Source organism: Giraffa tippelskirchi, chromosome 6 (assembly GCF_054371585.1).
Source record: "Giraffa tippelskirchi isolate mGirTip1 chromosome 6, T2T-mGirTip1v1.2.pri, whole genome shotgun sequence".
Classification (NCBI taxonomy): domain Eukaryota; kingdom Metazoa; phylum Chordata; class Mammalia; order Artiodactyla; family Giraffidae; genus Giraffa; species Giraffa tippelskirchi.
This window is the reverse complement of record NC_137280.1, coordinates 160,941,929-160,959,736: the sequence shown is the minus strand read 5'-3', so window position 1 is coordinate 160,959,736 and position 17,808 is coordinate 160,941,929. Positions and strand designations below refer to the sequence as shown.

General features: G+C 39.4%; 1 protein-coding gene across 1 annotated transcript in view; it reads right to left on the bottom strand.

Annotated features, from left to right (window-relative positions):
- Positions 1–17,808, bottom strand: part of ADGRV1 (adhesion G protein-coupled receptor V1) — a 537,185-nt gene that overhangs the window by 61,899 nt on the left and 457,478 nt on the right. Inside the window, exon 87 of the mRNA XM_081504948.1 lies at positions 7,250–7,371. Within this exon, the coding sequence (XP_081361074.1) occupies positions 7,250–7,371 (122 nt within the window). The remainder of the gene's footprint in view (positions 1–7,249; positions 7,372–17,808) is intronic.

Genomic DNA, 17,808 nt, shown 5'->3' with positions numbered 1-17,808 from the left:
TGGAGGCTCTCTGTCTAGCCAAGCATTAGCCTTTCAGCTGACAGGTCCCCTGGAACACTTACAGGGGGTTGAGACAGTAGCTGTTTCAACAGTATAATGATTGATAGGGTTCTACTAGTGATACAGCAGAGTATCAAGCTTAGTAATTACTTCCTTTAATGGTTTACACAAATGCAGATATACCTTGGACTAAACGTTTTAAGAAAGTTGTCATCTATAACTTTCAGCACAATTCTACTTAGAAATGATAAGCTCTACCAGAAAAGCTTCCCTGATAGTTCAGTTGGTAAAGAATCTGCCTAACAATGCAAGAGACCCCAGTTCCATTCCTTGGTTGGGAAGATCTGCTGGAGAAGGGGTAAGCTACCCACTCCAGTGTTCTAGGGCTTCCCTTGTGGCTCAGCTGGTAAAGAATCCACCTGCAAGGCGGGAGACCTGGGTTCAATCCCTGGGTTGGGAAGATCTCCTGGAGAAGGGAAAGGCTACCCACTCCAGTATTCTGGCCTGGAGAATTCCATGGGCTGTATAGTCCATGGGGTCACAAAGAGTCGAACATGACTGAGCGACTTTCACTTTCATTTTACCAGAAAAACAAACAACCCAATCAAAAAGTGGGCAAAAGACCTAAACAGATATTCCTCCAAAGAAGACATATGGATGGCTAATAAACACATGAAGAGATGCTCAACATCACTCCTTATTAGAGGAATGCAAATCAAAACTACAATGAAATATCACCTCACACTGGTTAGAATGGCCATCATCAAACAATCCACAAACAACGAGTGCTGGAGAGGGTTTGGGGCAAAGGGAACCCTCTTGCCCTGCTAGTGGGAATATAAATTGATACAGCCACTATGGAAGACAGTTTGGAGATTCCTTAAAAAAATAGGAATAAAACTAGGAATAAAACCATACGACCCAGCAATACCACTTCTAGGCATATACCCTGAGGAAACCAAAACTGAAAAAGATACATGTACTCCATTGTTCGTTGCATTACTATTTACAATAGCGAGGACGTGGAAGCAACCTAGATGTCCACTGACAGATGAACGGATAAAGAAGCTGTCGCACATATATACAATGAAATGCTGCTGCTGCTGCTGCTGCTAAGTCGCTTCAGTCGTGCCCGACTCTGTGCGACCCCATAGATGGCAGCCCACCAGGCTCCGCCGTCCCTGGGATTTTCCAGGCAAGAACACTGGAGTGGGTTGCCATTTCCTTCTCCAATGCATGAAAGGGAAAAGTGAAAGTGAAGCCGCTCAGTTGTGTCTGACTCTTCACGACCCCATGGACTGTAGCCTACCAGGCTCCTCCGTCCATGGGATTTTCCAGGCAAGAGTACTGGAGTGGGCTGCCATACTACTCATCCATAAAAAGGAATGCAACTGAATTGGTTCTAATGAGGTGGATGAACCTAGAGACTATCATACAGAGTGAAGTAAGTCAGAAAGAGAAAAAGAAATATCATATATTAACGCATATATATGGAATCTAGAAAGACAGTACTGATGAACCTATCTGCAGGGCAGCAATGGAGACATAGACATAGAGAACAGACTGATGGCCAAGGGCGGGGAAGAGGAAGGAGGGGGTGAGATATATGGAGAGAGCAGCATGGAAGCATACACACTAATAACAAATGTAAAATAGCCAATAGGAATGTGCTGTATGACTCAGGGAACTCAAACGGGGGTTCTGTAACAGCCTAGAGGGGTGGGAAAAGGTGGGAGGTGGGAGGGAGGTTCAAGAGGGCGGCGACATATGTATACCTATGGCTGATGCATGTTGATGTATGACAGAAAGCAAGCCAATATTGTAAAGCAATCATCAATCAACTAAAAATAAATATAATTTTATAAAAAGAAATCATAAGCTCAACTTTTAGCTTTTAAAAATAGAAATTATCGAATTAATGGATAAGAGAATTAAGAAAAATACTAAATATAGTCCTTTATGGCTTTCTGTGGACAGTGTAGACACATTTGGCTTACAATGGATCCTAAGGATATTCATAATATACCAATGTCACATTGATTGCGTTTTCTAATAGTTTGACAGCAGCTGTACTTGGCCTTGTCTGAACTTACATCAGTGAACAAGAAAATTTAGAAATATGCTTAGCGGACATGTGTTACTTTGGTCTGCCTAGCTCTGTTACCATTTTATTGGTAAGAGACTCTTTTCTTCTGGTGGGAATTCCATTCCATGTGGTTTTTGTGAGAGCAACACATCTTTCCACCATTAGCACCTGCTCATGACCCAGGCATGGCCAGAGGACCTGTCACCCTATGATTGGCTTTTGGATAACCAGTGACCCAGGGTGAGGGTAATTTAAGTCTTCTGTAGTGTATTCCCTGAAAATAGGATTTGTTCACCTCACATTCACACATCAAGTACATCAAAGGGAAGTGGGAAAAAAAAACAGATACCATAAACATGCTGACATGTTAGTGAGCAACTCCTAGATTAAAAAAAAAAACCCTTGAGAATAAACTTAGAGGACATTTCCCCCTTCATTCTCTATGTTCTGCTCACTCTTGATACTCAACAGTTTTTTTTAATCAAGAAGATGTAAATAACATGCACATATAAAATTTGAAAATGAATTAAAGTTAAGCTCTTGGGGAAAAAAATCTTAGATTTCAAGGAAAAACAATAAAAATAACAGCAGACATATTTAGAATAACTTTAAATATCACTTTTGCATTGGCATCCATCACTCTTTAGAAAGTATTTCATATACATTTTCTTAAAATGCTCAAACAGAAGTTTGGAAGTTCAACCTTGAATCTTGAGAAAGTGATTGAGAAATTTCTGATATTTCAAGTAATCAGGTTTTCTTTTTAAAATTATATCCAATAATATATATCAAAAATCAGAATATTATAAAAATATACCTCCATCTGTCAGTTTCAGAGCACCTATGACATAATAATCTGGATTAAAAAGTGAGGCAGTAATAACCTCTGAGCAAAATATAAAAGCCAAGTTTAAGATACATAATTCTGTGGTCACAGGTGTTGACAAAAGCCAATAAGAAATACGAAGTTCAGCAAAAAAAAAAAATTGTTAAGTTTGCATGGAATATATTTACTACTATATAGCCATATACCATGGAAATGCCCAAGGTGAAGACATCAGACAGTGCATTAAATGAACCTTAATAAACCCTAGACAAACTGTATTTTGCAAGTGTTTCTTCACAGGTACTCATTTTAGCTCTGACTCAGCACTGGTACTAGGAATGTGCCAATGCTCCAGATGCCAGGCATCAGTGATACAAACAGTCATGGCTTCAGTGGTGCCACAGAGATGGAAGGAAACTCATTAAACAGGCGTTTGAAATATTTTTAGTTATTGCTTATACTTAGCTTGTTTTCAGTTCCTCAAAGAAAGAAATCATAACAATTCCTTTTATATCTTCTCATGAGATACAGTTCAATGCTCAACAATCCTCCTTTACTATCAAACCTCCAACTTCCACAACAGCTCAATAAACCTTTTCCTTGTGTATGTGGCTGAAGAGGTTACAATGGTTACCATTTTCATCTCAGGGCTTAATTTATGTACTTAACTGCTGAATTACAATCAGGTGTCCAGCCTGAATCCCACCAATTTCTAAACAGTCATGCCTTTACCATCTTCCAACTCACCATAATTTGCTATTTACATCCCGCCTAGAACCTGCTCCTTACCTTTTACTACTTTTACTTCAAGCTTTTAACCCACTCCTCTCAACAAACGTCCTTGCTTTTTGCCTTTCAGAGATAAGAGAGAGCACTGGCTACAAACTCCAGCTTTCCACAATTTCAGCTCCAGAATAGTTTCTCGGGTACTCCTGTCCTTCCTTCTTTCCTGAGCCTTGGAGAAAGAAACACGTCTACGCCTCCCTCACATAACCATGTATCTCTTCTGTTCTCCCTGCCCTGTCCATGATCTTGCCAAGGCAATGAGTCTTTCCTCTGGTTTTCAGTGTCTTCACCTACGTTAGTTCTTTTCACAAGAAAACCAAACCCCCAAATGTCCTTTGCACCAGCCAACCTTTCTTCCTAAGCTATTGCTTTCTTTATTAAACGTCTTGAATAAAACAAACAAACAAAAACACCCTGTTCTTTACGTATGAGGTACTGTGTGCTTTACACACATTATGCTGTTTAATTAAATCACACTGTAATCTTGAATGGTCTTTATTCTTGTTTCATAGATGAAGAAAGTAGAACTGAGTAAATACCTGTGACTCAGCTGAAGTCAACCAGATAGCAGGCTGGTGGAGTTGCAGTCACACTTTAACCAGCAGTTCTCAAACTGATTTCCAGAGTAGCTGCATCAGCATCACCCAGAACTGTCAGAAATGCAGATTCTCAGACCCCACCCTAATCTACTGTATCAGAAACGCTGGGTGTGGGGCCTACCATCTGTGTTTTAACAAGTCCTTCACGTGCCTCTGCTGACACTCCAGTTCGGAGACCAGTGCACTAGACCACACTGCCCTTTTCTTATCCTATTTAACTTCTCTGCTACCCTGGACAGAGTTAGGGGTCTTCTTTTGAAGCTTTCTTTTCTTCCAGAAATTCCAAACCACCATATCTTGATTCTCTTTCATTAGCCTTCTTACTAAAACATTGGTTAGTTTTACCAAAGTCTCCCAAATCTTACCAATTCCACTGCATATTCCCTAGGACTCTCTCCTGATGTAATTTCCATGTTGACCAAAGGAGTCAGTCCCCAGCCATGGACCTGAGCGAGGATCTTTAGGTGACTCTCTAACATCCGGTGCATGCTAAGTCACTTCAGTTGTGTCTGACTCTTTGTGACTCCATGGACTGTAGCCCGCCAGGCTCCTCTGTCCATGGGATTCTCCAGGCAAGAATATTGGAGTGGGTTGCCATGCCCTCCTCCAGAGGATCTCCCTGACCCAAGGATCGAACTCAGGTCTCTTATGTCTTCTGCATTGGCAGGTGGGTTCTTTATCACTAGCACCACCTGGGAACCCCCCAACTCCGACATTTAATTGGCTAAACCAAATTTCATCAATATTTATCTCTATAATGTTCTCAAAGCTGTCACCTATCTCTATTCTCAGGTACACTCTCAAACATTATAGGCTGGACTATAAACAGCCTTCCTGCCTGAAGCTGCTCTTCTTTTCAACACCCTCCTAAACATTTCCAGCTACCCTTCTAAAAAGTAGGTATGAGCATGTCATTCCTATTCAAAATTTAACAATGCCCCAAATTTAAAAACAAAAAACTCAACTCTGACGGTTTTCCTTTACCTAAAGGCTGAAGTTTATCATCCCATTTGGAGCATGGAAACACGGCGATTAAGACAACCCAGGCTTCTTTCTCCTCTGCCAACACTACTTTTCTACTTACATAACCTTTCTTCCTTCCCCACGTGTAGGCAAGAGGAACCATATCTCCGTTTTGCAGCCTAGTCTAACACTGTATTCTCTGCCTGAAATACCCAACTCTGTCTGCTTGTCACTTATTGGACTTCCCTATAGCTCAGATGGTAAAGAATCTGCCTGCAATGTAGGAGACCCAGGTTCGATCCCTGGGTTGGGAAGATCCCCTGGAGAAGGAAATGGTAACCCACTCCAGTATTCGTGCCTGGAGAATTTCATGGACACAGAGGCCTCGCAGGCTACAGTCCAAGGGGTTGCAAAGAGTCGGACACGACTAAGTGACCGACACACAAAGGTGACACAGACTAGGAGCAGGTAAAATGAATGAAATATATCCAGTATAATTAGGTCACAGGCCTCATCTAAAGAGGGCAACATTTACTCGGGACTTGAAAATTGCTGCCATGCAAATACTGCCCTTAAAGAAAGAAAAGCCAGACATTCAGGTTTTGATGTGAAATTTTAAAACTGAGCAAATATTAAAAAGAAAATTTTTTTTTAAACCCTGTTCTGTGCACATTGTGTGTTCACCAAATGAAATACATCTGTAGGGTGTCAGTGTAGACTTTGGTATTAGTTCTGCTAGGCCCAGGGATTCAAAGGTGACCAAGACAGGGCCTCTGACCTGAGTGGCTAACCTCTGGGGCGCAGCTCAAACACTAGCCCGGGCAGGAGTAAACAAGTCCTCCACTCTGCTGTCATAACACTGTGTTTACATGGCACCTGCCATGGTATACCTTTACAGCTAATTGTTTGCTTACTCTCTGAATCATCAGATCCTAGAGGAGCAGGGCTGTCATCTTTGTCCTTGTAATGGCAGCACTGGTATCACTGTGCTAGTACTGGGTACTCAATTATAACTCTATTGAGAGATGTCTAGATGTCAACTTGTATCAACCTGATTCCAAATGTTTAAGCTACTTTGTATTTTTCCCCTCCCTAAATGGATATTATGACCTGATTAGGCACCACCTTGTTAAATATGATCTCATTAACAAACCTGTCTCAGAAAAAGCAAACCTAAATATGGTTTGAGTCATATTTCAGTTGTGTGCTATAATCCTAATACTTTTTCTACAGAAGTTTTTTTTTTTTTTTTTTTTATAAGATGGTGATCCAAACAAGGGCTGTTTAGAGAAATCCTTGATAAATTCAAGAGACTGTTTCAGCCTACAGACAGATCTTTTCACTTTGGAGAATAAGAAAAAAAAATGAGTTCATTTGTTCCATTTGCTAATTTCAGGGTGCAACTTTTTTTCCATTTAACAAAAGCACAAAAAAGTCAGCTTTAATTTTTGTTAGTTATATAATTCCTAGTTATGCTATCCAAACATGCTCACAAAGCTAACTTCAGCTAGGCATTGCCAGACTTGGAGGATGTCAATCATTTTCAGTGAACCAAAACACCAAGTACCAGACTTAAGAGGGAACTGCTTGACCATCATTGTTATTTCACTCTCAGCGGATCTAATTTTTAGACACAAACCCAGTCCAAATACATGCATGTGCCCTAGATAGCTGCCATCTGTAAAGTTTATAAACATCAATCCTGCTGAAAAAGAAACATGTTTTTGTAGTTACTTAGGTGTTGTCAAAATGAAGGAGGGTAAAGATTTTACGTCTTTCTATTTGTATAACCAGCAAGTTAGAAGCCCAGCCATATTTAAGGTGTTAAAAAAGTTTAACACAATCTTTATCATTTTGATCTAACACTCGGCGTGATGTTTTGGGCATATGAATTCACCTCTGTGTGGATGCTTGATTCCTTTATGTTGAAACTCCACGCCTTGTGTTCACTAGGACACGTATGTGCTGTAACCCAACCGTGAGGCTTACCTGCAGGCTGTTGAAAATGACGAACAGAACCAACATCCAGAAGTGTCTGTAAGCCATGTGCAGGCCTCCCCAAAGCCATGTCATCGAAATCAGGGCAAAGAGATACAAAACCAGCGGAATTTCTAGACACCAGAAAAGAAAAAGAATTTTTGAACTTGAGAATACTCCATAATCATACACGTACACAAAATTATTTTTAGCTCCTTCCTGGAGATACCCTCTGTGCCCAAGTATCTGTTTTGAAAGAACAACCTTGGAAATCCCATTCTTAGGGATTCCAGAGAAGAGGAGGGAACATTGCTGAGTGTACATTTCTTCTGTTCTCTCTCTGCCCTCCAAGGCTGGAGGAGGATGAGACCTGTTCCTCTCCTAGACTACCACCTGCTGGCCTGTTCAGGAAGCGCCGGAGATGCACTCGCATTTCGATCCCCGGAAAGGCCCGGGATATAAACCTGCTCACAAGCTCTCTCCATCAGAAGATGCCAGGCAGCAGTGTGCTTCCAAAATTACAGCAGCCTAGTCTAACATTTTGAAATACTAATGAACTGGTTTGTATGTAATGGAAACATATGTATTCATATCTTTTTTTCTGACTGAGTGAATACCAAGCTTTACAGCTGTGGTTAAGAGCAAAGATGAAGTGACTGATTCACTACTGTCAACAGTAAGCTTATTCTACCATTATTTTATCACAAAATTTGTTTTGACAGTTCCCAGAACAGATTTCTTCCGGGCCAAAGGACTTCATTACCCTTTCTACTTTATCTCTGATATCTGGGATTTAGAATAATAATCTTAAAAGAGGAGATAATAATATTTAAATGGCAAGCCGTATAAGATTTGGAAAGTGAATCAGATCTTGTTGTTGTTCTTGTTTAGTCATGTCCAACTGCTCTGCGACTCTATGGACTACAGCCCACCAGGCTCCTCTGTCCATGGGATTTTCCAGGCAAGAATGCTGGAATGGGTTGCCACTTCCTTCTCCAGGGGATCTTCCTGACCCAGGGATCGAAACTACATCTCCTGCTCGGCAGGCAGATTCTTGACCACTGAACTTACCTGGGAAGCCTGTCTTGTAGAGCATCCTTAAATTTGAGTTTGGTATTTTCTCATGATTTAGATTATAAACTTTGCCAGAAATCACAGAAGTGATGCTGGGTTCCTTTATAGAATTCTATTGGTTTCCACAAGAATTCAATTTGTCCCATTATTTAGGGTATTCGTTTTGGTCACTTGATTAAGGTAGTGGCTGCATGAATTCTCCACTATAAAGCTAGTCTTTTTTTCCTTTGTAATTAGTATGTATCTTGTATGGCACTACTGAGGAACTAGGTAAATATTTTTTCACTTATCAAATATTTGATTTATTCATTTATTTATTTTTATCATATAGGTTCATAGATTCTCAGTGTAATGGGTTATAGTATACGTTGTTGTTTAGTTGCTAAGTCACGTTCGACTTTTGAGACCCCATGGACAGGCCTTATACTACTACCTGTTTATTTCGATATTCAAACTGTCCTAAGTCTGATTAATGGGCGCCCCTTCAAGATGGTTTCTGTGACTTCTGTCAGGTCATCGTTCTGGCACCATTTCCTTGCTTTCTGACCCAACGAGATGTTTCAAGTTCATCTCATACTTCCACAGTATGAGATGTCACAGTCCTGGGTTCTTTTAGGGTAGAAGGGTGTTTAGAAACCAAGGTCTGCGGCTGCGTATAGTCTTTGGTATTGGATTACTGCTGTTCCCAAGTCCTCTCAGAGCTAGAGAATACATGTCTATGCGCGTGCGTGCACACGCGTGCAATACACACATCCCTATTTCTATATCTATCTCTGTATAGTGAAAATCATCTGTTTATAGCAATACTTCCAATTCCAATCCAGTGCCACAAGGTTAATTGTAATTTTCTCTTTCTCTGTATTTTAATTTCCTTCTCTGTTGGTAAGCAATGTATTTCTTGTTATTCCTAAAATATTTGCCCATTTGATCAGCTCGAGTTGATTGCAACCAATCTCCCATTGCTGTCATCCGTCCCTGGCACAGATGGCCCCCTGCAAACCCACTCAGGTTCTCATGAGCCTTGTGAGTACAGCCCGCCCTTCACACGGATGCCCCCTCACAGTGATGGGGCTGGGACACTCCTTCCTGGACACCTTCCAGTGGATGCATACCTTGCTCTGTACAAACTAATGGCATTAGGATAGAATAGTTCCGGAAGAGAAGAAAAAGCAGGGAAGAAGGAACATGAGCATTTTTTTTTTTTTTTTTTTTGAGAAGGAGACCATGATGACATCTTGTGAGATATCCTTTTCATAGAAAAAATGTCAATTGTCTTGAGTTATTACCACTACACAGAGCAAATAAGAATAATATAATGCAACATATAATTTACCAATGAATAGTCCTTTTGTCATTAATGCCTTACCATAGGACAGGAGTGAGTATATTAAGGTTTATTTAGTCTTTTTTTTTAAATTCATTTTTGCTTAATGAAGTCATACAGTTTGATAAAGGCCAGAAGACTCATTTGTACTTCTGACACGATACCCTAATATTTAGGAAACTGCCTAAGCTACGCTTATGAAAGTTTTCAAAGATTAGGTATTAGTCTGGCAATTGCCTTCTTTGCTCTCACTGTGCAAGTACAAGATTCTATTTATGGCTCTGTGCACAGTACAAAAGGACATGCATATTTTGCATGAATAGCAAGGAACCAAATTTTCAAAATCTGGCCTGCATGTTCGTGTGAGCGCCGAGAGCCAGACGAGTGCTGTGTGTTGATAAAGCTCAGTGCACAAGCCAAAAGAGCATACCGGGGCTGGCGAGAAACACCCAGAGCTCATGCTTTTCCAGAACTCTGCAGAGAAGTGTGGTAGCTTGGCACCCCAGATCAGAAACTGCATGGAAAGAAAGCCAGTCGTAAATAACTCAGCATACCGAACAGAAGACCCCTGCCTGCTTTTCCGGCCGTGCAACAATGATTCAGACCTGATTTCAGATGGAAGAAACATATCCAGAGGGAAATCTGGATTTCGTGGGCCTGAAGTTTATAAAACTTTGACAAGCTTCTTTAAAAAATAAAAATTTCCAAAGCATAGTTAGATAAGATCTTGGAAGGGGCCAATGTAAGTTAAGAGGCCCTAAAATGTATACTTCATTGGCTTTATGGTTAACTTAAAGGAGGTACCTTTCACCTTTCTGGGGTCAAGAGGAGTGTGTTGTGTTAGTCGTTCAGATGTGTCTGACTTTTTGTGATCCCATGGACTGTAGCCCGTCAGGCTCCTCTGTCCATGGGATTCTCCAGGCAAGAATACTGGAGTGGGTTGCCATTTCCTTCTCTAAGGGATCTTCCTGACTCAGGAATTGAACCTGTGTCTCCTGCATTGGTAGGCGGGTTCTTTACCACGAGTGCCACCTGGGAAGCCTGTGGGGTCAAGAGTAACAGTGATCAAATGAAGGGCTGTGAGAGCGGGAGATGGTAATAAAAGTGGAGGGGACAGGCTTCTGCTTAAAAGCTACTATGGAATCCACTTGGTAAACTGAAAATGAATGCTCTTTTAATGAACAGTGTTTAGTTACATATTTCCAAAGCTGATACTTCACATTTGGTGAAAGGCTAGTAACTTTTCTGCTGGCTGTGTAAGCACTGCTTACCGATGCAGCCATTTACAAGAGGCAATGTTAACAAGTTACGTTTAGGAGTGAATTTGTTAATAGAAAACAGAATTGTTTAGGAGTGAATTTGTTAATAGAAAACAGAATCATTCCAATGTTCCCAATAAAAGGAAACCCTTAAAACACAGTATGGGGCCCATGGAATAATGGTATCTGGATTAAGACTGTTGAGATTTCCCTGGTGGTCCAGAGGTTAAGACTCCATGCTTCCAGTGCAGGGACCGAGGTTCGATCCCTGGCCAGGGATCTAGCGCCCACATGCTGCAACTAAGAGTATGCACACCACACTGAAGATCTTGCGTGCTGCAACTAAAGATCCTACAAGCTGCAGTCACTAAGGAAAAGCAAATTAAACCCACAATAAGATACTATGTATACCCATTAAGATGGCTCTTGTCGAAAATTAGAATACTGCAAGTGTTGGCAAAGATGTGGAGAAATTGGAACCCTGGTACCTTGGTGGTGAGAATGAAATATGGTGCAGCTGCTGTGGAAAATGGTTTGGTGGTACTTCAAAAAGTTAAAAATACAATTACTATATAGCCTAGAAATTTCACTCCTAGGTGGATGCTCAAAATAACTGAAAACAAGGACTCAAGAGATTTGTACATTAGTATTCACAGCAGCATCATTCACATTATCCTAAAAGTGGACACAACCCAACAAAATGTGACATGTACATGCAATGAACTATTGCTCAGCCTTAAAAAGGGGTGAAATTCTGACATATGTTACAACGTGAATGAACCATGAAAACATGCTAAGTAAAATAAGTCAGACACAAAAGTACAAATGCTGTAAGATTTCACTTACATGAAGTGCCTATAATAGGCAAATTCAGAGAAAAAGCATAGAACAGAGGTTACCCGGAGCTGGGGCAGGGTGGGGGTCGGGGGATGAGGGTGTTATTGCTTAATGGGTACAGAGTTTATGTTTGGGATGATGAAAAAGTTCTGAAAATAGATGGTGGTGATGGTTGCACAGCACTGTGAATGCATTTATTGCTCCTGAACTGTACGCTTAGAAATAGAATGGTAAATTTTAAGTTATGCATATTTTACTACTATTTTTTGAAAGCTATACTATTAATAAAAAAGACAAGCTGTGTCAAGATAAAGTTCCACAATGAGGGAGAAAAAAAATAAATCCTTGAAATACTTAAAATACTTTCATTATCAAGAATCACTAATGTGAAAAACAAAGCAATCTGAAAAGATTTTAGTGAAAGAAGTTACTTGTAGAAAGCGAAAAAACAAACAAAAAAATTCAGCCAGGGCATTTGTTATTTAGTACTACTATCATTAGAAAAGTCTACTTATGGGAGTTAGTAGATTCCACTGAGAATACACAAAATCTCTTTATTTTTTAGTGTAAAATATGACTTCAATGAATTTCATTGCCATTTTTAAAGAAAGTATGGTGCTGAATTATCTCTTTTCTTTGTAATTGCAGCCTTGGCTTTATTGCTATGCACCAGTGACAATTATGGCTTTATTATGGAAATCACACCTCATTTACATGAAGCTGAAATTTATTCTGTGTTTACAATCTTCTAAAGTGTTTGCTTTAATTTTACCTCACTGACCTTCTGATTCTAACAATTTGGATGTGCTACTAAAACAAACTCATTAATGTAAAACAAGGAAGACAACTGTGAAATAATGTGGATTTAAGATATTTATGGGTCTATTTCCAACAATAAGCATGCATCATTTTTAAATTAGAAAAAAAGGTAATTGAAAAGAAGGCATCAAAAGGTCTTATTTCTAAAATATGGGCCTTTATTCTGAAATGAACAAATACTTGAAGGCCAAGAAGTTTCATTGATCTGATTCATTCCCTGGTGAGAAAATATTAAATGTGCTCTTGAGCTTTCTTAACAAGGGTTAAGACACAATGCACAGCCATCCTCTAGTGTTTTCAGCAAATAAACCTAATGTCATAGAAGATAACAGGGCCCATTCTTCACAAAGCTGTCAAGTCAGGATACTGTGGCTGGAAGAGACGACAACAAACTTACAGATGGGATTTGTAAATTGTTCAAAGAAATGCTCCCTACTTCATTTGGGTAGTTTGTATTCCTAATCTTTGGTCACTAGTCCTATACTTGGTTCTATTTTAGAATTTCCTTCTTGCCTCAGTACTTCAACACATTCCCAGAAGAGCTCTTGAGAACCCACCTGGACAACAGGGAATCCACTCTAACTCCTCTGGCTCCAGACTCCAGACACAGTTGCACATGTTTGTTGCAGCAGGCTACACTCTGTATGTCAACTCAATGATGTGCCAGGTTCTTCACTTTAGCCATCCTGACCAAATTAATAATCTCCAGTGAAATATGAAGATCACACAGATTGGAGGGTTGTTTTTAATGTGCACACTCACATCCAAACTATCATTGAAAAGTTCCTGATGAACCTTTATTTAACATGAACCTCTCCAGGTCTTCTGTTCCCCTGTCCCCTTTGATATTTCCTATTCTCTCCTATCCTATTCTACTCCATTCCAACCCATCCCATCTCATCCCATTTCACTCTAAAATGCTGCAATGAAACTCACCAGTGTATTGTGACCCACAACGTGTAAATCTTTGCTCTAAAAGATAGTTCAAGAAGCTAGTAGGCTATCTTAGACATAAAGTAGGCACAGTAAACGTAACTATCATGGGATGCCTACAGCTATCATGTTCTGATATGGATCTATCCTGACCTTTCCTGGGATGTGAAGGAGGCAAGCCTAATTTGGAGGGACCTGCACAGGTAATATATTGACTCTGCAGGCAGAAAGTCAATACTGGCCTACAGCATATTTTCCAGATATAAGAGAAATATGAGAAAATTCTCAAAGGAGTCTCAAGTCTTCTGGGAACCTAAACAGCAGTACTTTGTCAATGGGGGACTTCGGGCTCTCCTGGACATTAGAAGACAGTTGAGTGTCAGGCCTACTTTCAGGGTGATTTATTGGGATTGAAAAAAAATGGTACAAGCCTAGAATTATGGTCTCGCCTTGCAAAAGCTATATATAATTTTCAATTTGCAGGCTATAATTTTGAATCTAAGGAGAATAATCAAGTTAGATGAGACATACCCACATGGACCTTGCATGCACTGTTATTAGAGTAATTCCATTTGAATCATGTACTTCAAAGTTGCCAGATAATATCCAACTGGGGGGGGGGTGTCAAATAGGTCTGTGATTCTTAAGGAAAAGGTGAAATGATCTGTTTTTTTTCCTTGTGAGAAAAAATGTCTTGCAACTATGGGAAGGAGAATTATCATTTGATTTCACAACCAACATAGCAACTTTCTACATACTTCATAAATGTTTCATAAAATGACATTATGACCAACGTTTTTAGAAGATCAGAGTTCTAAAACAAACATGAAGTCAGCCAACCAACAATCGAAGACTGGCTTAACCTAGTTTTCTAACTACATTACCAGTTACTTAGCCGTGAAGGAGTTCAAAACAGTCATCTCCAGGCATGCTCAGGCACCTAAGAGCAATTCCCAACACACTTGGCTTTCATAATACAATGAAAATGTACAATGCATCTTTCAATCTGCTACTTCTATATTTTAAATCTTACTAGACGGTCTCATAATTTGAGGAATTAGGTTACTGTGTATTTGGCCATGACTAGCCAGGTATGTTTAAAGATAATTTGATAGTACATCACAGAGCCGTCATTACAAGTTAATAGGCTCTAATTCAACACTGAAGTCTTGAGTCAATTCTGACACAATGTCTCAGAAAAATTAACACTAAAAATAACTCTGTGTGCTCAAGAAAATATTTTTACAGTGTGTTAAATATGTCAGTTCCCAGAACTGTTTCCTGGTAGAGACCCCTGATCCGAATAAATGCCAGCTGACCTCAACGCTTATATTTCCTTTCTTTAATTTGGGTCTCTAGCCCTCACATTACAAAACTGTAACACTGAGTAAAATGTTTATTTTATTTCCTTTGCCACATCACTATTCTAAAAAGTCCACTTGAATGGAATCTTTTGGTTCCTGTCAACGTGATTCATTGCATTTCTTCTTCCAACAGATATTCTGGTATCAGATTATCAGGGCATAGTCTGATCTTAAAAATATAGCTATGTATTTCTCAAATGCTTTGGGGATATTATTTACTGTCTAACTATACCTGTAAATATAGAAAACTAATACCAAACCCACAAAGAGAGCTGTTTTCAAGAATATATAATAACAGACCATAAAGTGGTGTAATACCTGTGTTATATAAAAGCTTATCATTGTCTATTTAAACAATGGCACAGTACCCACAGGTGTGCCAGGAATGTCTATGCGATGGAAATGAACTAATATTTTATTGCTCATTCTTACTAACAACCTTGGATCAAGCCCTTACAGGGAAAAGAAAGACAAACCATTGTGCTAAGAAAGAAAGGCAATCTGCTGGGTGAATGGCCATGTGTATGATCTAGCGAGAAGGAGGCCGTCCCAAGAAAACCACCTACATTGACAATATTTATATGTTGGTGGCCAAAGTAATCTTACCAACATGACTTGGATCTAATGACAAACTTTAAAATTTTCTTTCTGTATTTGTTTGTCAATGTTATATGTAGATCTAAACATTTGTAAGATTTTAATTTTAACTCTTTTTCCTCTTTCATGTGGAAATTAACATTGTTAATGGTTAGACCATTTCAGCTATTAGTATTTCAGGTGTCAGCTATTAGTAGTAAATATAGGGTAGATATTAGAGCTTATTTTCACCTCAGGCTCAAAACTATGTTTCCACATTTTTCTTCCTTTTATCTTTCCTCCCCTCTCTCCTTCCCTTCCTTACTTTCCAAGCCTCTGTCATGCAGCCACTCACTTAGTAGTAGTAGTAGTAGTATTACTGTGACTATTCAATGTCATCTTTAATAGGTTACACAGATTCGTCTACATTTTTCCTTTGTTTCTCTCTCTTTTTTTTTTTAAATTAAGTGAAGTTTATTATGTTGCAAAGTTTGTGAGCCACATTTGAAAAAAAAAATTATTTTTCATGGTGGCATATAACCATAGATTGTGTTTACTTGCAAAGACTCTGGCATTAGTGGGGAGAATGTTGGAGAGAGGAAAATCACCCTACTTCTTGGAAATCATATAATTAAATGTGTAAGTATCAACAATTGTTCATTTAAATTACTTGTTGATTTACAACCACATCGATTTACACTGTCTTATAAAACTGTACAACAGAGCTTCAAATTGCTCTTCAACATTTTTAGTGTTTCCTATGACCCAATTTCTACTTCTTTCTTGAAGCTGATGCATCCTAATTATAAATCATATCATTTTGCTTTCCTGAAGGTAATTTATACTAAATTTTATAATTTCCTTCTGTCAAATTCAATTAAAAGAAAAGATATGTTTTGAACAAGGGCCCTGAGCCAAATAAATTGTTTTAAAAAGCATGCACTGACGTTAACTGAATGGGATTTATTCTAAAAGAGGCAGAATGGTAGAGAGGTGATGAGCATGGACTCTGGGGCCAGATTACTTGAGGTCCATTTACCAGCTGTGTGACCTCGGTGGGTTACCTGACTGCTCTGATGCACAAGTTCCTCATCTGTACAATAAAGAGAACATCCAGTTCGGTTCAGTCGCTCAGTCGTGTCCGACTCTCTGCGACCCCATGAATTGCAGCACGCCAGGCCTCTCTGTCCATCACCAACTCCCGGAGTCTACCCAAACCCATGTCCATCGAGTCAGTGATGCCATCCAACCATCTCATCCTCTGTCGTCCCTTTCTCCTCCCGCCCCCAATCCTACCCAGCATTAGGGCCTTTTCCAATGAGTCAACTCTTCTCATGAGGTGGCCAAAGTATTGGAGTTTCAGCTTCAACATCAGACCTTCCAATGAACACCCAGGATTGATCTCTTTTAGGATGGATTGACATTAGGACCTCCTAAATATGCTTTATTGAATTCAGTGAGGATTTAATGATTGAAATGAAAAATACTTAGAACAGTTTTATATAAACTTTGGCAATTGCTTATTATTCAAAAAACATAGATATAAATAGACATATATATTTAAGATTCAAAAGTGTATTAGATAAAATGTGACAGGTAAAAGATGAATTACATATGGATCTTCTTTCAAATATTATATATATATACATATATATGTAATATATATACTTATATATATATGTAATATATGTATATGGGCTTCCCTGGTGGCTCAGATGGGAAGGAATCCACTTGCAATGCAGGAGACCAGGGTTCGATCCCTGGGTTGGGAAGATATACTGGAGAAGCAAATAGCTTCCCACTCCAGTATTCTTGTCTGGAGAATTCCATGGCGTGGGGAATACACACACACACACACACACACACACACACACACACTATAATAAAAGGTAGAACACACACACACACTATAATAAAAGGTAGAAGATAAATATTAGAAGAGAGGGATCAAGTTACATAAAAATTCAGGGAAAGCCGCAGTTACTTCCCATAGATGGTATCAGAAAGGCTTTTGTGAGGAAGATGGAATTTCAACTGGAATTTAAAGATGAGCTATGTCTGAACATGTGGATTTTGAGCTTAAGGTAGGAAAGAAAGGCAAAAAGGCAAGCGCATAAATTAGTGCAAAATATCCCTTTCTGACTTGCATGACAGGTCCAGAAAGGTTAATAGTGAGAAGAATGAGGTCATGAAGGGATCTTGAGGACCAGGTTAAGCAACCCAGAATGATTTTACAGGAAATGAAGAGGCATTTAAAACTTCTGAGAAGATGAGTGCCCAGTCAGAAGAGAAATTTCCTTAATCTCACGGGAAAGTAAACAGATTGGTGGACAGAAAGCTGGAGGCAGGGATACTAGTCAGGAAATCACGGCAGTGGTCCAAGAG